Source organism: Kogia breviceps, chromosome 15 (assembly GCF_026419965.1).
Source record: "Kogia breviceps isolate mKogBre1 chromosome 15, mKogBre1 haplotype 1, whole genome shotgun sequence".
In the NCBI taxonomy this organism is placed as follows: Eukaryota; Metazoa; Chordata; class Mammalia; order Artiodactyla; family Physeteridae; genus Kogia; species Kogia breviceps.
In genome coordinates, this window is record NC_081324.1 from 40,833,067 (window position 1) to 40,854,600 (window position 21,534).

General features: G+C 41.9%; 2 protein-coding genes across 4 annotated transcripts in view; one reads left to right on the plus strand and one right to left on the minus strand.

The window, feature by feature from the left end:
- ZSCAN30 (zinc finger and SCAN domain containing 30) overlaps positions 1-12,818 on the plus strand; it is a 90,281-nt gene extending 77,463 nt beyond the window's left edge. Inside the window, exons 1-3 of one of the 3 annotated variants that reach the window (XM_059041381.2) lie at positions 6,902-7,356; positions 7,632-7,770; positions 11,852-12,818. In XM_059041381.2, the coding sequence (XP_058897364.1) occupies positions 6,949-7,356; positions 7,632-7,770; positions 11,852-12,783 (1,479 nt within the window). In that variant the 5' untranslated portion in view covers positions 6,902-6,948 and the 3' untranslated portion in view covers positions 12,784-12,818. Of the gene's footprint in view, positions 1-6,901; positions 7,357-7,631; positions 7,808-11,851 lie in introns of those variants that run through there. The other 2 variants (XM_067016017.1, XM_067016016.1) reach the window with 2 other exon arrangements.
- Positions 1-21,534, minus strand: part of LOC131742929 (zinc finger protein 271) — a 52,421-nt gene that overhangs the window by 27,839 nt on the left and 3,048 nt on the right. Inside the window, exons 4-5 of the mRNA XM_059041366.2 lie at positions 18,414-19,453; positions 11,673-11,678 (exon numbers count right to left, since the gene is read on the minus strand). Of these exons, the coding sequence (XP_058897349.2) occupies positions 11,673-11,678; positions 18,414-19,453 (1,046 nt within the window). The remainder of the gene's footprint in view (positions 1-11,672; positions 11,679-18,413; positions 19,454-21,534) is intronic.

A 21,534-nucleotide genomic window follows, 5' to 3' on the forward strand; every position in this document is an offset into this window, starting at 1 on the left:
TATTTGGTTGAGGATTTTTGCATCTATATTCATCAATGATATTGGTCTGTAATTTCCTTTTTTTGTAATATCTTTGTCTGGTTTTGGTATCAGTTTGATGGTGGCCTCATAGAATGAGTTTGGGAGTGTTCCTTCCTCTGCAACTTTTTGGACGAGTTTGAGAAGGATGGGTGTTAGCTCTTCTCTAAATATTTGATAGAATTCACCTGTGAAGCCATCTGGTCCTGGACTTTTGTGTGTTGGAAGATTTTAAATCACAGTTTCAATTTCATTACTTGTGATTGGTATGTTCATGTTTTCTATTTCTTCCTGGTTCAGTCTTGGAAGTTTATACCTTTCTAAGAATTTGTCCATTTCTTCCAGGTTGTCCATTTTATTGGCATAGAGTTTCTTGTAGTAGTCTTTTAGTATGCTTTGTATTTCTGTGGTGTCTGTTGTAACTTTCCCTTTTTCATTTCTAATTTTATTGATTTGAGTCCTCTCCCTCTTTTTGTTGATGAGTCTGGCTGTTGGTTTATCTTCTCAAAGAACCAGCTTTTAGTTTTATTGATCTTTGCTATTGTTTTCTTTGTTTCTATTTCATTTATTTCTGTTCTGAACTTTATGATTTCTTTCCTTTTGCTAACTTTAGGTTTTGTTTGTTCTTCTTTCTCTAGTTCCTTTAGGTGTAAGGTTAGATTGTTTACTTGAGATTTTTCTTGTTTCTTGAGGTAGGCTTGTATAGCTATAAAATTCCCTGTTAGAACTGCTTTTGCTGCATCCCATAGCTTTTGGATCGTCGTGTTTTCATTGTCATTTGTCTCTAGGTATTTTTGATTTCCTCTTTGATTTCTTCAGTGATCTCTTGGTTATTTAATAACATATTGTTTAGCCTCCATGTGTTTGTGTTTTTTACTTTTTCTTCCCCTATAATTCATTTCTAATCTCATAGCGTTTTGGTCAGAAAAGATTCTTGATATGATTTCAATTTTCGTAAATTTACTGAGGCTTGATTTGTGACCTAAGTTGTGATCTATCCTGGAGAATGTTCCATGCGCACTTGAGAAGAAAGTGTAATCTGCTCTTTTTGGATGGAATGTCCTATAAATATCAATTAAATCTATCTGGTCTGTTGTGTCCTTTTGGATGATCTGTCCATTGGTGTAAGTGAGGTGTTAAAGTCCTCCACTATTATTGTGTTACTGTCGATTTCCTCTTTTATAGCTGTTAGCAATTGTCTTATGTATTGAGGTGCTCCTATGTTGGGTGCATATATATTTATAATTGTTATATCTTCTTCTTGGATTGATCCCTTGATCATTATGTAGTGTCCTTCCTTGTCTCTTGTAACATTCTTTATTTTAAAGTCTATTTTATTTGATACAAGTATAGCTACTCCAGCTTTCTTTTGATTTCCATTTGCATGGAATATCTTTTTCCATCCCCTCACTTTCAGTCTGTATGTGTCCCTAGGTCTGAAATGGGTCTCTTGTAGACAGCATATATATGGGTCTTGTTTTTGTATCCATTCAGCAAGACTGTGTCTTTTGGTTGGAGCATTTAATCCATTCACTTTTAAGGTAATTATCGATATGTATGTTCTTATGACCATTTTCTTAATTGTTTTGGGTTTGTTTTTGCAGGTCCTTTTCTTCTCTTGTGTTTCCCACTTAGAGAAGTTCCTTCAGCATTTGTTGTAGATCTGGTTTGGTGGTGCTGGTTTCTCTTAGCTTTTGCTTGTCTGTAAAGCTTTTGATTTCTCCATCGAATCTGAATGAGATCCTTGCCGGGTAGAGTAATCTTGGTTGTAGGTTCTTCCCTTTCATCAGTTTAAGTATTTCATGCCACTCCCTTCTGGCTTGTAGAGTTTCTGCTGAGAAATCATCTGTTAACCATATGGGAGTTCCCTTGTACGTTATTTGTCATTTTTCCCTTGCTGCTTTCAATAATTTTTCTTTGTCTTTAATTTTTGCCAATTTGATTACTATGTGTCTCAGTGTGTTTTTCCTTGGGTTTATCCTGTATTGTACTTGCTGCGCTTCCTGGACTTGGTTGGCTATTTCCTTTCCCACGTTAGGGAAGTTTTCAACTAGAATCTCTTCAAATATTTTCTCTGGTTCTTTCTCTCTTTCTCCTCCTTCTGGGACCCCTATAATGTGACTGTTGCATTTAAGGTTTTCCCAGAGGTCTCTTAGGCTGTCTTCATTTCTTCTCATTCTTTTTTCTTTATTCTGTTCTGCAGCAGTGAATTCCACCATTCTGTCTTCCAGGTCACTTGTCTGTTCTTCTGCCTCAGTTATTCTGCTATTGATTCCTTCTAGTGTAGTTTTCATTTCAGTTACTGTATTTTTCATCTCTGTTTGTTTGTTCTTTAATTCTTCTAGGTCTTTGTTCAGCATTTCTTGCATCTTCTCAATCTTTGCCTCCATTCTTTTTCCAAGGTCCTGGATCATCTTCACTATCATTATTCTGAATTCTATTTCTGGAAGGTTGCCTATGTCCACTTCATTTAATTGTGTTTCTGGGGTTTTATCTTGTTCCTTCATCTGGTATATAGCCCTGTGCCTTTTCATCTTGTCTGTCTTTCTGTGAATGTGGTTTTTGTTCCACAGGCTGCAGGATTGTAGTTCTTCTTGCTTCTGCTGTCTGCCCTCCGGTGGATGAGGCTATCTAAGAGACTTAATGGGAGGGGCTGGTGGTGGGTAGAGCTGACTGTTGCTCTGGTGGGCAGAGCTCAGTAAAACTTTAATCCACTTGACTGTTGATGGGTGGGACTGGGTTCCCTCCCTGTTGGTTGTTTGGCCTGAGGCAACCCAACACTGGAGCCTACCTGGGCTCTTTGGTGGGGCTAATGACAGACTCTGGGAGGGCTCCCGCCAAGGGGTACTTCCCAGAATTTCTGCTGCCAGTGTCCTTGTCCCCATGGTGAAACAGAGCCACCCCACAGCCTCTGCAGGAGACCTTCCAACACTAGCAGCTAGGTCTGGTTCAGTCTTCCCTGGGGTCACTGCTCCTTCCCCTGGATCCTGATGTGCACACTACTTTGTGTGTGCCCACCAAGAGTGGAGTCTCTGTTTCCCCCAGGGCTGTTGAAGTTCTGCAATCAATTGTCACTAGGCTTCAAAGTCTGATTCTCTGGGAATTCCTCCTCCCATTGTGGAACCCCCAGGTTGGGAAGCCTGACGTGGGGCTCAGAACCTTTGCTCCAGTGGGTGGACTTCTGTGGTATAAGTGTTTGCCAGTCTGTGAGTCACCCACCCACCAGTTATAGGATTTGATTTTACTGTGATTGCACCCCTCCTACCATCTCATTGTGGCTTCTCCTTTGTCTTTGGATGTGGGGTATCTTTTTTGGTGAGTTCCAGTGTCTTCCTGTAGATGATTGTCCAGCAGCTAGTTGTGATTCTGGTGTTCTTACAAGAGGGAGTGAGAGCACGTCTTTCTACTCTGCCGTCTTGGTTCCTCCTCCCTGTATCTATTCTTTTTCAAATTCTTTTCCCATTAGGTTATTACAGAATATTGAGCAGAGTTCTCTGTGCTATACAGTAGGTCCTTATTGGTTATCTATTGTTTTTGTTTTTGCTTTTTTAAACTAGTCAGAGGAACAGGATCAGATTTGCAATTTGAAGAAGTCACTGTGGTTACACTATAAACAGACTGTGGGTTATTGTACAGTGTAACAGGAAGGATAGTTGCTGGAATGAAGAAGGTGGTGACAGAGATGGGAAAGGGAAGATTCTGGAAATAGGAAATAAAATCAATAAGACTTAATTTGCATTAAATACAGGAAGGAGGTGTTAGGAATGCTTCCAGGTTTCTGGCAGTGCAGCCGTTTGGTTGTTCCTAGAGGGGAATCACTGAGAGAGGAGCAGGTTGGGGTGGGAGGAATCATCAATTGATCATGGATGTGCTGAGTTTGAGGTCTTTTTGAGAAATTCAAGAAGAGTTATGATGGGGCTTCCGTGGTGGCACAGTGGTTAAAAATCCGCCTGCCAATGCAGGGGACACGGGTTTGAGCCCTGGTTCTGGAAGGTCCTACATGCCACGGAGCAACTAATCCCATGTGCCACAACTACTGAGCTTGAGCTCTAGAGACCGCGAACCAGAACTGCTGAAACCCGCATGCCTAGAGCCCATGCTTCGCAACAAGAGAAGCCACCACAACGAGAAGCCTGTGCACCGCAACGAAGAGTAGCCCCCACTCGCCGCAACTAGAGAAAGCCTGCGCGCAGCAACAGAGACCCAACGCAGCCAATAAATAAATTTTTTTTTTTTAAAAAAGAGTCGTGATGGATGTGAGTCACAATGGATAAATAGGGCTGGAGCTCAAATGAAAGGTCCAGACTAGAGGTTGACTGTAACTGAAGGTAAGGATGAGATTGCCTGGGAGAGAATGAGAACAGTGGTGGACTTAGGGCTAACCTGTTGAACTCTGATGTGATGTAAAGGAGGATGGACTTGTGAAGGAGATGGAGAAGGAACAGCGATAATTCTTCAGCCACCCAATGGAGGACAAGTTGCTGAGGTATAGTACTTATACTGATGCACAGATCTGACAATGCATCATCATGGGATTTCTTAAATGTCAATTGTAATAAGAACTAAAGAAATGTATTTAGTATTTTCCAAATACCACAAAATTAAGAAGAAAAATGTCCCCAAGTTTCTCTGTTTAGGTTCCTCCTCTCACTATTTCTTAACTCTGCCGAGGCTCTGGCCCAGGGTTTTTACCCTGGCTGCACATCAGAAGCATTTGTGGCACTTATTGAAGCCCCACCCATGGAGATTCTGATTCAACAAGTCTGAAGGCCATGGTCATGGCTGTTTCTGAGTCATAGCCATGAATCTGGCCTTTCTAAATCACCTGCAGTTTCCTCAATGGGCCACATCCTCTCATACCCACTGCTCCTTGACTGAATGACCTCCCTCTACAGCTCCACCCAGCTCACTCATACCAGACTCTGCTGAGATGGTTCCCCCAGGCAGGCAGTTCTTCCTGGTCTTAGTCATCTTTCTGGGCTACCTTGTCTGCTTCCCTCCATCCTTGGATGTATTGCACTGTGTTTGCCTGTTTCCCTGTCACTTTCCCTTATTAAACTAGGAGTCCTTGAAGACAGGCCTCTGAATCCTGAGAGTCCTGTTCAGTACACTGCCTAGCACATAGCTCAAGTATTGTTGAAATAATGGATGAAGGAATCCATTCCTCTTTCCTTTGTGCTGTCTCAGAACCTTGTGACTTAAAATCAGGAAAAATTCTTCCAGGCTTCCCTGGTGTCACAGTGGTTAAGAATCCACCTGCCAGTGCAGTGGATACAGGTTTGAGCCCTGGTCCAGGAAGATCCCACATGCAGGTGGAGCAACTAAGTCCACGTGCCACAACTACTGAAGCCTGCACACCTAGAGCCCATGCTCTGCAATGAGAGAAGCCACCACAATGAGAAGCCTGTGCACCACAACGAAGAGTAGCCCCCGCTCACCGCAACTAGAGAAAGCCCGTGCACAGCAACGAAGGCCCAACACAGCCAAAAATAAATAAAGTAAATAAATTAAAATTAAAAAAAAAAGAACTAAAAACATTTTTTAAAAAAGAGAAAAATTATTCCTTTTTTGTGCATTCACCCTGGCCATTCTCCATGACATTTTCCTAACATTTTCACCCTTATTTTTTTATTTTTATTTTTTTTAGAAAGCAGATTTTTAAAAATTTTATTTATTTATTTTTGGCTGCGTTGGGTCTTCGTTGCTGTGCATGGCCTTTTTCTAGTTGCGGCGAGCCGGGGCTACTCTTCGTTACAGTGCGTGGGCTTCTCATTGCAGTTGCTTCTCTTGTTGCAGAGCACGGGCTGTAGGCGCACGGGCTTCAGTAGTTGTGGCACATGGGCTCTAGGGTGCAGGCTCAGTAGTTGTGGCACACGGGCTTAGTTGCTCCACGGCATGTGGGATCTTCCGGGCCCAGGGCTTGAATCTGTCTCCTGCATTGGCAGGCGGATTCTTAACCACTGTGCAACCAAGGAAGTCCTTCACCCTCATTCTTAATTTATAGTATCAACCAAAATTGTCCTGGGCATTAACCCGTTCTGTAATTTAAAAATCAAGTGCTTTAGAGTTGGGCTACTCTAGGTTCGTGTCTTGACTTTGCCATATACCAGTTTGGGGCCTTGGGCAAATTACTTAACTTTCAAGAACCTCAGTTTCCTCGTCTGTAAAGTGGGGCTGATAATACATACCTATTAGTGTTATTTTAAGCCTCAATAAAATTGTATTTTTAAAGTGCCTGGCCCATAGTAGTTTTATTAAGTGCAAATTCCCTTCTTTGGGGAGACCCTATGGTTTAATAGAAAAAGCTAATAAATCCTCTAGTTGCAGAGAGCAGTTCTGCTGCTTAATGGCTGTGTGTCTTTGGTCCCCTTGTGATTCTCAGTAGCCTCATTTGGAAAATGGGCATAATTATGATTATCCTTATAGAATTATTAGGGAAATTATATTAAATTTATGTTAAGTATCTAGCTGGTGCTTGGCATCTAGTAGGTGCTCAGTAAAATGGTGGTTATTATTCTGAGAGGTGATAATATATTATACGTTTTTCCTGATTTCCATGATGTATAAGCATTATTTATTATCCCTAATGTTGTCTCTGACATTGTTACCAAAAGTTGAATTTATTTCAATGGTACTTTAACTTTTCTGTTTTACATCCTGAGAAAAATCCTGAATCATCTATAAAGGTATTATTTACATGGAAGCTCCCTTTTAGTCAGTTTTCTTTACAGTGCTACACTCAGTGGCAACTGGTTTTCAAACACTTGAATTTATATTCTAAACACATTTTTTTTTTCCCTGTGTGATATTAGCATTGTCCACCTCAGGAGCTCTGTGGAGAACTGGAATTCAGAAAGAATCTCTCAGACATAGACGTCCATTCCCTCCCCGCTTCAACTAGGCAGCCTCTTCAGACTATCTCTGCGCAGAATGGCAGGAAAGTCTGCAACCTTGGTCTACCATGCTCCAAAGGAGCAGGAAGGACTCATAATTGTGAAGGTGGAAGAAGAAAATTATGTTTGGGGGCAGGACTTTGGCCTTCAGGGCAACGCCTATAGTCAGGAGGCCTTCCGCCAGCGGTTCAGGCAGTTCAGTTACTCTGACTCCACGGGGCCCCGGGAGGCTCTGAGCCGGCTCCACGAGCTTTGCTGTCAGTGGCTGAGGCCAGAGGTGCACAGCAAGGAGCAGATCCTGGAGCTGCTGGTGCTGGAGCAGTTCCTGGCCATCCTGCCAGAGGAGCTGCAGACCTGGCTTCGAGAGAACCGACCAGAGAGTGGAGAGCAAGCCGTGGTGATGCTGGAGGAGCTGGAGAAAGAGCTTGACAAACCAAGGCAACAGGTAAGTAGGTGTTTTGTTTGCTTGTTTTACTGATTGTAAGTTAATGAGGAAGCCATTCTGAGTGGCCTTGACCGGGCTACCCGAGAATTATAAAATTTTTGTCCTTTGGGTTATTATTTGTGCACTGGAATCAAGTCACTAGAGCTTTTAGTCTTGTTGTCTTCTATCTAATCATCTGAATGAGTTTCTGACGCTGGCTGCCCAGCCCTGTTATTCTAGGGGTTTTCCTCTTGTATGTCCTCAGAATCATAGTGTTGGTACTTGATTACTCCTAGGACACAGCTCATGGCCAAGGAATGATCTGGAAGGAAATTACATCTGTGGGAGCACTGAAGTCGCTGAGTATCCAGCTCCAGCCCTTGGAGAACCAGGGCAAGAATGAGATTCAGAAGCCCCAGGGTTTCTGTGAGAGAGGTGAGGAGCCACAGTCCATTGGGAGTTGAGGGCGGAGGTGAGGGCTTAAATCCGTGGCATGGGTCATTTTCTTAATAACTGCTTCTTATGACTGTCATTAAGTGCTGTGAAAAGCCCCCTTGCCTAGAAATATTCTTCCATTGGCTCTGCCTAGAATCTGAAATTCCAATATAATTTCTAATTTGAGGTTAAGAATTAAGGTCTCTAATAAAATTCTCTAATAATATCCATAATATTCAAAGAGCATTGAGTATTCTGGTTTTTTAATAATATGGTCCTACTGGCAAGGCAGTCCCTAAGATGGTGATGCATAATGTATCAATAAGAGAAACCACATAGTAACTTAAAAAGGGAAAATTTATTGTTAAGAATTATTAACTATGACAGTGGATTACTTGCTAATTAGTTTTTAAAACCCCCATAAAGTATACAGAAATAACACATACAGGGAGTCTCTAGGGTTGAGGCAGAGCGCCCAAGAAAGGAACAAATCTGCAAGAGGGTGCTGCATCTTCCCCCTCCCCTGGCAGAACTGAGATCCAGATCTTGTTGGAGAGGACGCAGCTATGGCCCACTGGATGGAGATGTTCCCTGAGTGCTTGCTGGCAGATTTGCTGGGAAACTGCTCTTTGGGGTATGAAGGAAAGCCATTCATGGGTGGGGGGAAAGTGTGTGTTCTAGGGGGCAGAACTCACTGAGAAGCTACCCTCTGGGGTGCCAGGAGCCCCCCACACCATGGGGAGGTGCCATGACACAGAACTTGCTGCAAAGCCACCCTCAGGGATGGTGCCCCTGAAACTGATTGGCACTGCTGGGTGCCCCACACGTTGCAGGGAAAAAGAAAGCATGCTAGCACCAGGAAGAAAAGCTCCTTCCTCCTCCAGGGTCTGTTCAGCCCCTACTGTTAAAGCTCACATCGTTGTCAGCTGGCCAGGGAGAAGTGTAGCACAGGCAGGGCCCTGAAGGGTGGATTTGAAGCTGTCCAAAAGGGCTTTGATTATGTTATTGGCAAAATCATCCCTATGGGCAGCATGTACATCAGGCTTATTAACTTGTTCTCATTAACAACTTTGTTACACCCAACTACCCTTCTGATTTCATCTTTACCAAGCAATCTTATTAAATTCCTATGAAGCTTAGCTATAATAAAAACATACATTAGTCTAGTCTGGTCTGTGTGACAGTTACATTACTCATTAATTTTTGTTATGGTTTTATTGCTCAGTTTCATGAGCTTGGCTAATGAGAGTCAACCCCAAGAGGTAAATCTATTCATTGTATGATGATAAAGTTAAGTTTATGAGGCCACAAGGCCAAGGGCTAGATCTTGGACCTTGGCATTCACCAAAGGTATCCATGCATCTGTACACTGAGACCTCCTGGGAAACTCCCTCCCAGCCCCTGCCCCCGCCCCACACATCGTTAGCCAAGTAAGCCCACTTAAATATCTTCCGCATCAAGCAAAAACTACATTCAAGTGGATTTTAAAAAATCATCTTCTCAAGTCCCCTGCCTTAAAGTAGGTAAATATCTAAATCAGTTAGGGTAGATTACTTCTATTTCCTTCTTTTAAGGTCTTGAGGAACAGAGACTGTGCTGTAATTTTTTAAGTCGTTCTTGGGCTTTTCATACTGATATTTGTTGTGGGCTGATATTTGTTGTGGGCTGAATTATGTCCTCCCCCCAATTTCTATGTTGAAGCGCTACCCTCCCCCAGTACCCCAGAATGTGACTGTATTTGAGATAGGGTCTTTAAAGAAGTAAATAAGTTAACATGCGATTGTTAGGGTGAGCCCTAATCCAATATGACAGTGTCCTTGTAAGAAGAGGAGACTGGGACATAACACAAATCGAGGGGCAACCGTATAAGGACACAGTGGGAAGGAGCCACAGCAAGCCAAGGAGAGATAGACCTCAAATGATACCAAACCTGCCAACACCTTGATCTTGGACTTCCAGGCTCCAGAATTGTGAGAAAATAAATTTCTGTTGTTTAAGCCATCCAGTGAATGGTATTTTGTTATGGCAGGCAGGCCGGCAAACTAAAACAGTATTAAACTTCTTCTCTGTGTCCATATGAACTACTTCCAGCTTTAATTTTTTTTTTTTTTTTTTTTTTTTTTTTTTTTTTTTTTGCGGTACGCGGGCCTCTCACCACTGTGGCCTCTCCCGTTGCGGAGCACAGGCTCCGGACGCGCAGGCTCAGCGGCCATGGCTCACGGGCCCAGCCGCTCCGCGGCACGTGGGATCCTCCCAGACCAGGGCACGAACTCGTGTCCCCTGCATCGGCAGGCGGACTCTCAACCACTGAGCCACCAGGGAAGCCCCTAATTTTTAAAAATATAATATACATATTGAAAGAATAAGGGTCTTGATATTTTCCTGATCAATACATCTAAGGTCAAGATTTTTTTCTGGTCTCATAATTTGTCTTCATGTGATTATAGAATTTGAAGAAGTATTTAAAATCCTATAAATTACATTGCTTTTCTAATGTTCACAGCCCTAAATTTGTCCCTACACAATTTTATTGCCACTTTATACCCTTTATAATTTATACTCCTTATAATTTGACCTATTTACTACTTTCACAAGATTTCTCATTAGGTTGTCAGGTCTCTGACTTTAACCAAGTTGGTGCTTATTATTCCTCTGCCTTTTTTATATATTATGCTTTTATTCATAAATTTTCCCTTTTTGAACGAGCATAGCCTTGAGTACTTTAAATTTCTATTTAAGATACAAGAACAGTGTGAATTTTAGTGTTCTGTCCTAATCTAAGAGGCAGTGTTGTCCATCTGTGATTTCTGGTAAGAAGTGAGGAAAAGGGAAGCTGGATAGCCCTCTGCTTTGGTCAGGTAATCATTGTGAGCCTTTATTGTTGTGTTTTAAGTGTGATGAACTCCAAGAATATCAAAAAGAAGTATTTGTTTTCATAGAAAAACATGACTTTTCTGAAGCTAAATAAAAATGGTTTTTAAATTAATTTTTTTTTCTTAGTGCAACTACAGCCCTGCTTCCTTCCAGTAGGGAAAGCAGATGACATAGGGGGAAAGTGCAAGCCTTGATGTTAAGGATCTTTGTTTGGATCCTGACTCTACCAGTTATTAATTCTGTGGCCTTACATCAGTGACATAGCCTCTCTGAGCCTTCGTTTCCTGATCTGTAAAATGCATATAAGTTTAGGGGGCTTTGCGGGGGATGAAAGTAACTTAACAGTTCTTCAGATTTTTCACACTCAAAATAATTGAAGTTACCTCAGCCATCATCCAGTCGTCTCCTGTTCTGAGTTACTAGAAATCTAGAAATGAGAGGGGTGTGTCGTGTGAGAGATGAAGGTTTGGCACCAGGCAGTCACATCTGCCTCTTGTTTCCATCCACCATCTTTGACCATTTATACATAAAAAAGTGAACATAGAAGACTCCCACCTGGCCCCAGAATGAGTCAGGAACTCACAATATTCCTTTTCTTATGCTCTGCACATCTTATTCTATTTGCTTATAATCATTTCATCAACTTAGAATCTGCCAGAATCTGCAAGTTACCTTTGCACCACCTACCTCTGTCCAATTCTAACCCCTAAAGCATTTCCTAATTGTATCTCCTGCTCTCCTATTTTTGTAGAAGCACTGTTGTGCTTCTACAAAATGTTGTGAGTGTGATTCAAGACTTTTAGACATCTGTCTTTATTCTAATTACTCTTTATCTCCTCTTTTCCTTTCCCTCATTACCTAAAAGCACATCTTCTCCTCTAACCCAAGATTGTCTCCCAGCTTCCTGGTCTCTCACTGCTACTCCTGTTTATCACTATCTCCTTTAACTAATGTCTTTCCCTGTTCACCATCCCTCCTTTCCAATGCTGACTCTCATTCTACTCTATTTTACTCTCTGAGGGTGCCACCTCTCCCTACCCCAGGCCCCTTTTCTAAATTCTAGGTTGGGAAGCCAGTTTTTAAGAGTTTTCCTTCTAATAGGTAAATACCTATTTCATTTGGTTTATTTTCTGTTTTTGCTACAATAAGTTTTTTTCTTCCAACATGGGGAGCAAATGACACTTGCATTTTCTATTCACATTTTTAGATGGCAAGCTGGTGGCTGACAAATTGTTGACAGCAAAGCAAGAAATTATTGAATGTGTGGCATCAGCAGCCATGATATCCTCAAGACGACTCCCTGGGGAAACTCCTTCAGGACAGGTAGTTGAAGAAGCTTTGGGAGGTCTGGACAATTTTGAGAAGCAAAAAGGAAGTGCTTCAGGGGACAAAATGAGTCAGCTCCCTTCCCAGGAAAGACATTTTAGCCTGGCAAGCTTCAACAAGGAAATCTCCACAGAAGAGAGTGTCCTGGAATGTAATGAGGGTGAAGAAAGTCTCAGTCTGAACTCAAATGTTATAACACAACCGAGAAGTCACACTGGGGGAAAGCTCTATGAGTGCTTAGACTGTGGGAAAGCCTTTTGCCAGAGCTCAAAGCTGATTAGACATCAGAGAACTCATACTGGAGAGAGACCTTATGCATGTAAAGAATGTGGAAAAGCCTTTAGTCTGAGCTCAGACCTTGTTAGACATCAGAGAATTCATAGTGGTGAAAAACCCTACGAATGTTGTGAGTGTGGAAAAGCTTTCAGGGGCAGCTCAGAGCTCATCCGGCATCGGAGAATTCACACTGGAGAGAAACCTTATGAATGTGGTGAATGTGGGAGAGCTTTCAGCCGGAGCTCAGCCCTTATTCAGCATAAGAAAATTCACACTGGAGACAAAGGCTATGAATGTATTGAATGTGGTAAGGCTTTTGGTAGAAGCTCTATCCTTATTGAACATCAGAGAATTCACACTGGAGAGAAACCTTATGAATGTAATGAATGTGGAAAATCCTTCAATCAGAGCTCAGCCCTCACCCAGCACCAGAGAATCCACACTGGAGAAAAGCCTTATGAATGTAGTGAATGTAAGAAAACATTTAGGCATAGATCAGGCCTTATGCAGCATCAGAGAACTCACACCAGAGTTTAACTCTTTGGGTAAGAGTTGTACAACTATGAAATACTAGGAATTCACTTTGGGGGTGAATAATGGGATATGTATATATGATATATATGTAATATAATGGGATATATGATATATATATATATGATTGATATATATATATATCATATATATATGGTTCTGTTGAAATGCATGTATGGCAGGGGAGTACCTAGCCTGGTCCATGAGTCCCTAAAGGCTTCCTGAATGTGATGAAATCTCAGTTGAGACATAAAAGGTGGGTAGAAGTTAGCTAGACCAAGGCAAGAAGGAAGAGAAGAATGTTACAGGCAGAGGTTATAGCACGTGCAATGGCATGAACAGAGGATCTGGAGACATCCCTTCCTCTGAACTCTTCTCTCTGGCAGGAATTTTTTCTTGGGGCCCCTGGTTCAGAAGCCAGGACAGGTGTTTGTTCCTCTCTTCCTATTTAGTCACTGAGTTGGGTGGCCTATCCCAGTTCTCTTGAAGTACTTAGGAGAATTAGTGTGATGGAAGACTTTGCTGTGTTGTATGGAAAAAGGCATGTTTGTACACCAAGGAAAGAATACATATTGGAGGCTAGAGGGACAGTGGGGACTGGAGTGTTTGTGTCCCATGACCTTGGGGCCCAGGAAATGGGAAGCTGACAGGAACACAGGAATGGGAGGTCTGCCTTCCTCATTCCCTGTTCCCTCCCCTCATCACCAGACTCACAGATACTAAGCTACTTGAGGGCAATGAATATTTGTTGAATATTCCTCAAAACTCTACTTCTCCAATTTTTATTTTGGCAGTTTTAATTAACTCACAATTGCTGAGGGCAGTTAATACCTAAGAGAAAGTTTGAGTCCTCTTCTAAGATGTCCTGATTTCCCTTCCTGATACTGTCACTTCTGAAGAAGATGTGATAATCAAAGCTGTTGTGGGTAATAGGAGAGGTGAAATTAGGGGGACAGCTTTTGTGTGCAGAGGTTGTAGGCTTATTAGTGAGGCTAGTCAGAAATCTAAAAAGATCCTTCAAATGGATAGAGAGTTGCCTTTTCCTGTGGGTGACAATCAAATGATTTCATGTTTTTAATACCATTTAGTATTTTTTTTACTGATTGTGAATTAAATGTAAATGTTGATAGTACAGAAAATGAGAAAGTATAAATCACCCACGATCCCACCATCCATAGAAACTTTGTTAACATTTTGGAGTACTTCTAGTAGATTTCTTTTAACCCCCCAACCCTAATATATGTGTACTTATTTTTTGGTGAAAATCTTGTTTGGTAAATCATTTTTAGTAACTGATTTTAACACTTATACTTTTGATTATATACTTCAACTGTTTATTTACAAAATTTTTTTGAAGTATAGTTGATCTACAATGTGGTGTTAATTTCTGCTGTACAGCAAAGTGATTCAGTTATATATATATATATATATATACACATTCTTTTTTCATATTCTTTTCCATTATGATTTATCTCAGAATATTGAGTATAGTTCCCTGTGCTATACAGTAGGACCTCATTGTTTATACTTTATTTAGTATTAGAATGTAATGCAAGATGTCTCGTAATAAAATTTGAGTTTTAAGTTTTGCTTTGAAATTAATCATTCAGTAATAGGGAGCACCGTTACACGAATGGAGATGCCCTGGGAGAATGGGGGAAGGAGTTGTGGGAAGAAGGCAGGGAATTGGTGGTCTTAGCTTTGATTCCTGGGCCAAAACGTGTCTGAAAACGATACCTAGTCCCTGGGGCTGCAGTTTACCAGGTGAAGTCACAAAATTGAGGGGACATCTGGAGCTGCACTGTGGTTCAAAGAACATGGGAATAAAAGCAAGTAGCCTCTACAAACAGACGCATCGTCCACAAGAATCAGGACGCTTCCCCACCTTGGCGAAGAGCCTGGGAGAATGCCACAGCTTTCCCCTACCCTCTCAGCAGGTCCTTAATAGACACACATGTGCAGGAACACCCCATGACCCTTTAGATCTATCATCATTTGTGCCTGCCAACAAGACAGCTGTGAACGATAAAGTTACTGAGCAGCAACATCTGGTTTGGGGCCATCAGAGAGCAGGGGGTAGGTCTGCCTACCCCGCTCACCCTTCCTCTTGACTTTGCAGAAATGCTCTTCAGGTCAGTTCCTTCTGCATGGAAATGATCGGCAATCCTCCTTGCTCTGAGGATTCACTTTACGGGGCAAAAGAAGCAAAGTTGTTCACAAGGGGGCTTGGAGAGACCAAGGTCAGACTTGTTTAAATTTTTAATCCTCTCATCTGGACAGTGTTAACTGCAGGCTGTGGAAGTGAGGAGGGAGGAGTGGAGAGGTAGGAAACTGGTATTAAGCACTTTCCCTAAATTCCACATCTTTTTTAATCCATGAATCTGCGCGGGACCCATTTAAGGTAAACAGTGGACTGCCTCTACACCAAGAGAAAATTAGGGTTCTGAGCAGAAAGGAAAGGGATGGATTACTTTTCCTCAGGCAACTCTGGTGAAGGAAAAAACAATTACCTTTGACATCCACCTATTTTGTACCCCCTGTTTCATATAGACTGTTGAAGCTTTAACTGTAAGAGATCACCTACTTCAGCTCTTTTAAACTGAGGGTCCAGAGTTGTCAGGTGACTTGCTTATGGCTGCAGAATGCATGGAGAAGCACTAACGAAAACAGAGGTCTTTACTTCAAGGCTATCGCTTTTCTCAACTATAATCACCTTCATGCAAATAACTTGGATTTGCACAGAGATTTATAGTTTGCACTTTTTTTTTACACTAGTGAGATGAGTACATCTGCCATTGTCATTTACCAGTTAGGAAGTCACAGATCAGTTAACGAGTTAGCTAACTGCCTAGGACTTGGAAGGCACAAAGATGCCATAGAAAGCACATGCTTTTCTTGATAATTTCGCAGCTATCCTGGGCTTCCATTCCCTTTTAAACCTTTTTTTCTCTAACCTTAGAAATTTTAGATATTTATTGTAGAAAAAATTGGAAGATACAAACACAAGAAAAAATTAAATCTCCTATAATCTTATTACTCAGATATAACCAGTATAGCATTGAGATTATACATATTTCCAATATTTTTAATGCATATATTTTTACACAAATCATATTGTACATATCATCTTATATTTACTTAAGATATGAACGCTCTTATTTAATATTAATCAACATCATTTTTAACAGCTTTTTAGACTTTGTATACATTCATGATGGTTTCTGAAGCATACATTACCAGGTAGAATTTTAAAGTCAAAGGCAATGTTTAAGGCTTCTGGTATTGATTGCCACAGACAGCATCTATTCACATCTCACCAGCAGCATTAGAGTCCCAATTTCCCTGAATCTCTGTTTTATGAGGGAAAAAAAGTGCCATCTCAACGCTTGCTTTAATATACATTTTTAATTCTAGCAAGGCTAATATTTACTGTCCATTGGCATTTATTCTTTTGTGATTTGCCTATTTAAGTACTACTTTTTTCTATTGGGACTTTTTCATGGGGAGATAGTACAGAGAAGTGGCTCCTCAGACGCCTTCTGGATTCCTACTGCCTGGGTTTAAAGTCTGACCTCACCACTTCGTAGCTACATGACCTTGAGTAAGCCATGACCTCAAGCCTTCACTTCTTCATCTGCAAAATATGAGCTGAGAAGTAACACATATACACAAAGCCCTTTGCAAGTACCTATTATGTTTCTTACCAATATATGTAAGAACCCTCTATATAAAGATTATTTGCCTTTTGTAATATATGTTGTATCAATTCCTACTTAACATTTGTTTTGCCCTTTTCAGTTTGATTGGATCTTCCTCTGTGGAAGAGGAATATGAGTTGAATAGCTTTACCATGCTATTTTGTTATTTAACCTAGCCGTTTCTTTTCTCACATTCTCTCTCCAAGCATGGGCATCTAGTCCTCCTGTCATTCTTACTAGTTAGTACATGCTCCTGCCCCAACAGAAGCATTACTTCTCTATTTATCCTCATGAAAACTCTTCCTATATACAGGACTCGAGATTCCCAAAGGTTTGAATTTTTGGTAAGGTGTGTTCTAACTCTGACCTATTGGGTATTCTAAGTAACATGTCTTTCTGTTGCTGACTAAACCTATACATCTTTCTGCATTGCACTGAGAAGCACCAGTCTAGAGATCCTTTTCCTGCTGGGTCCCTCAGAAGAGGGCAGTCTCTCTGGATGGACCGTGACTGTTACTGTTATCTCCCTTTAGTATGGTCTTTAACAAAATTCACAAGACTGTGAAATACTGCTGATATGACAAAACTGAACACATGTGAGGCGCCTGGAGAGTAACAGACCCAGCAATGGAGGAAGTTTTTAGCGCCTGAGCCTAGGGGTGCACACTAGGAACTGTGGAAGTACAGACCCAGAAACAAATGATACAGCAGCCATAGCGGCTTCTGACGTGGAGCCTGGGGAGTTAGGAGGAAGCCGACAGAAGCGCTGGTCACGTCTTAAGAACCAAAGGAGTCCTTATGTCTGTGAGGGTGAGATTTGGAACTCTAAGACTCTTAACTTCTAGACTGGGCTCTTTCTGGCCCCCTGCCCTCACCCACGTGGAAGGCCTAGCCTCCAGGTTGGACAAGGAAACTACATTTTAACCCTTACCCTGGGGTCATACAAACCAAGACAAAGCTCCTCACCACCCCATGCGCCAAGGACTCCACGTTTTGTCTATTAACAAATTTCTCCACTGGCTCATGTTTCACTATAGGCACTGTAGTAAACAGAGATTCTGGCCACATGCATGCTTTTCCTACAGACAGGAATCCACTTCAAAAGGAACTCGAAAGGAATACTCCAGGCAAAGTGGCCTTTTCCTTTCCTCAGATGTGCCAGACTTTCTTCCTGGCTGGCCTACCTTCCTGGCCACTCATCCTTCAGATTATTTTTCTCAGAAGCCTTCCCTGATCCAAGGTCGGGTCAGGTACTCCTTAACATCACACAGCACTGATCGTACCACAGTGTCACTGCCTGCGTGTGTTGTCCGTCAAACGGAAGATATGGTCTTATTTTCCACTGTATCTCTAGTGCCTGGCACAAAGCAGCCACTCAAAAAATAACTGTTGGATAACTTAATTTGTATTTTCTTTTCACTATCTCACTTTTGGTCTGCCTTGGGCTCAGTAAGTCATCGATGAAACTGTTTCCCCATATCTTGCTGCCCTGCCACTGTTCTTAACTGGTCAGTATAATTTTTGCATTCCTGAGACAAAATGTCCCTCATACTCTCCACACCATCCTCCAAATCTGGACCACTGACAGTTCGATGCAGTGACAGAGCTGCTGTGCCCTCTTCGTGACATTCTCATGGAAAATGATGTTTCCATGTTATAGTCCCATCTTTCGCAGTTCCTGAGTATTCTTACTGGTAAGAGAAAGGAGCAATGATTCTTCTGTCTGCTCTTCTAATTAGTCACAGGAAAAGCTTTCAGGGGACAATGTGCCTGAGCACTGGCAAGTGCTGTAATAAAGTCAGACTGATTCGAGACCTAGTACTGTACAACCACTTTCATGAAGTCTCACTCCAAAGTAAATTAAACCCTTTTGACTAACAAAGATAGAAGCCTGACTCAAGTATTTACAGTGTTCATTGTATTCATAAGTCACTTTACAGTGTGGACTCTCTGATGGCGCATGAGGACTGATCTGTGCCTGAAAGCCTTCCCACATTCACTACATATGTAAGCCTCATCCCCAGAGTGGATTCTCTGATGTTGAACAAGGGCTGAGCTCCTTTTGAAGGTTTTGCCGCATTCATTACACTGATAAGGTTCCTCTCCACTGTGAATTCTCTGGTGTCTGATGAGGTTTGAGCTCAGACTGAAGGCTTTTCCACACTCACTACATTCATAGGGTTTCTCTCCACTATGTATTCTCTGATGGGTTATCAGCTCTGAGCTCTGCCTGAAAGCTTTTCCACACTCATTACATTCATAAGGTCTCTCTCCTGTATGAATTCGCTGGTGTCTAATAAGCTTTGAGCTTTGGCTAAAGGTTTTCCCACACTCATTACACTCATAGGGTTTCTCACCAGTGTGAATTCTTTGATGGATAATGAGATATGAACTTTGACTGAATGCTTTGCCACATTCATTACATTTACAAGCTTTCTCACCAGTATGGATTTTCCGATGTCTAATGAGGGCTGAGCTCTGGTTGAAGGCCTTCCCACATTCACTACATTCATATGCTTTCTCACCACTATGAATTCTCTGATGAATAATAAGATAGGACCTCAAACTAAAGGCCTTCCCACACTGGCTACATTTGTACGGCTTTTCTCCAGTATGGATTCTCTGATGCTGTGTTAGAGCAGAATGCTGTTTGAAGCTGTGCTCGCATACATCACACCTGTAAGGTCTCCCTTCTGTAGGAACTTTCTGATATGTTATAGAGTTTGTATTTAGAATCAAGCTTCTCTGGGGCTCAGGATGGTCTTTGTTTCCTAGAGATTTGTGTGTGAAGATTACTTGACTAAAACTGCCCCCTTGGGAAGGGGATCTTCTTAATTTCTCCCCGGTAGCACTTCCTTGCTGCCACTCCGAACTGCTTTCATGTTCACTAATTCCTCCAAATGAAGGCTCCTGGGGAAGTCTTTGCGATTTCTCTCCTGAAACGTCCTTCTTTGTTGCTGATCCATTGTTCTTACAACCTGAAATGATAACAGCAAAAAACACAACTTTTTATTTCTCCACTTTCAATGTGAGAGAAAATAGATGCTTCTATTTACAAAGATAAAGCCATCTGCATGTATCTTTTCTTTAACTGGTCAAAACAGGGTCTCTCCTCCTTTCTAATACTAAGGCCTACATCTACAGTTTGAAATTTATCCTTTCCTGCTTCCTCTGAGACTTCAGTTGATCAGTTACCCACTATTCCTTGCCTATTGTTTTCAATCTCTTTCTCTGCTGACTCCTGTGTGTCAGCATTTAAATAAATTCAAGTCTCTCTCATCTTTTTAAATCAAGCTCCTTGCCTATACATCTCCCTCATGCAACCTCACTCCCACTGAGAATAAAGCTTCTTCAAATGGTTGTCTGTACTCGTTCCCATTCTGTAACTGGTTTCTGCCATACCTGTGCACCTCCCACCCCCCAAACTACTCTCATCAAAATCAACTTCATAGCTGCTAAATCCAGTGGCTTCTTTCTGGATCTTACTTAGTTGGCCTCTCTGTAGCACTGACACTGGGGACCACATCTTCCTTCCAGAGCCACTCTCTTCCAAATACATTAGCCTGATTTCTGTGGCTGTTGCTTCTTAGGTTCAAGGTCAATCACTCGAACACGAGTTCCTCAGGGTTCTGTTCTGAGCTCTCATACATCCTCACTCCACCAACTCTCTATGTCCTAAGCTTCAATCGCTACTTATGTTATAAGCTAATATCTCCCCAGATCCCCAATTCTATCCCAGTTCTGTGAAGCTCTAGACTCGTATCCAATGCTAATTGGCCATATTACTTGTAAATATTTGACAAGCACCAAAATGTCCCAAACTAAACACATCATCATATGTATTTTTTTCCCTTATGTTTTCCCATTTATATGAATAGCACCGCCATTAACCAAGTTGTTCAAAACTGAAAACTGAGTATCACCCTCAACTCCTCTCCCACATGCTCCACGTTTAACAATGACCAGCTACTGCAATTCAAGTTAAATGCTGAAGAACAGGAGTCAGCCGTGATCCTTCCCACCTCTCACCACAATACAATTTGATTTATTCACTGTGGCCACTTGGATTACAACTGTCTCTAACCAGACTCTACTCTTGCCTTCCTCAAATCCATTCCCGCTCTGCAACTGAGTCCTAAAACACAAATCTGATCATGTCACTCACTTGTCTAAAACCCTTCAACTGTTCCCCACTGTACTGTACAAACGAATGAGGATGACAGACACGTTTTCACAACCTGTGTCCCAGTTTCCTCTCTAGTTTCCCTCTAACCAGCTCTCCCCTAGGAGTTCTCTCTTCAAGTTAAATTGAATTACCTGCAATTCCCGGAATGGACTGTATTCTCTCACCTTCAGGATTTTGTGGACTTTGCTCGTGTAATACTGTAATGTGGGAAATATAGATTTGGCCTCATCCCCAGTTCCTGGCACAGAGCTTTTAAAAGCCCTGAAAATTTCCTCTGTGGTAGAGATGAGAAGGTGCCAGAGGTTATGCTAATGAGTTGACTCTTGGAGGGCAGGGGGGCTGGTTGATTAGAGTGTTAGACCTTTCGGACCCATCCTCTGACCTCCAGGGAGAGGGGCTGGAGATTGAGTTAATCAATCACCAATGGCCAATGATTTAATTAATCATGCCTACCTAACAAAACCTCCATAAAAACCTTAAACAAAGGGGTTCAGAGAGCTTCAGGGATGGTGAATGCACCCAGGAGAGTGGTGAACCCCAAACTCCAGAGAGACAGAAGCTCCTGTGCTCAGGACCCTTCTGGACCTTGCGCTATGGACCTCTTCATCTGGCTGTTCATTTCTATTCTTTATGATGAACCGGTAATGGTAAGTAACGTGTTTCCCTGAGTTCTGTGAGCCATTATAGCAAATTATGAAACCTGAGAAGGGGGTTGTGGAACCACCAATTTGTAGCCAGATCGAACTGAAGTGTGGATAATCTGGGGACTCATTACATGCAACTGGCGTCTGATGTGGGAGGCAGTCTCTTGGGATTGAAACCTTAACCTGTGGGGTCTGCACTGGTTCTGGGTAGTGTCAGAATTGTTTAATG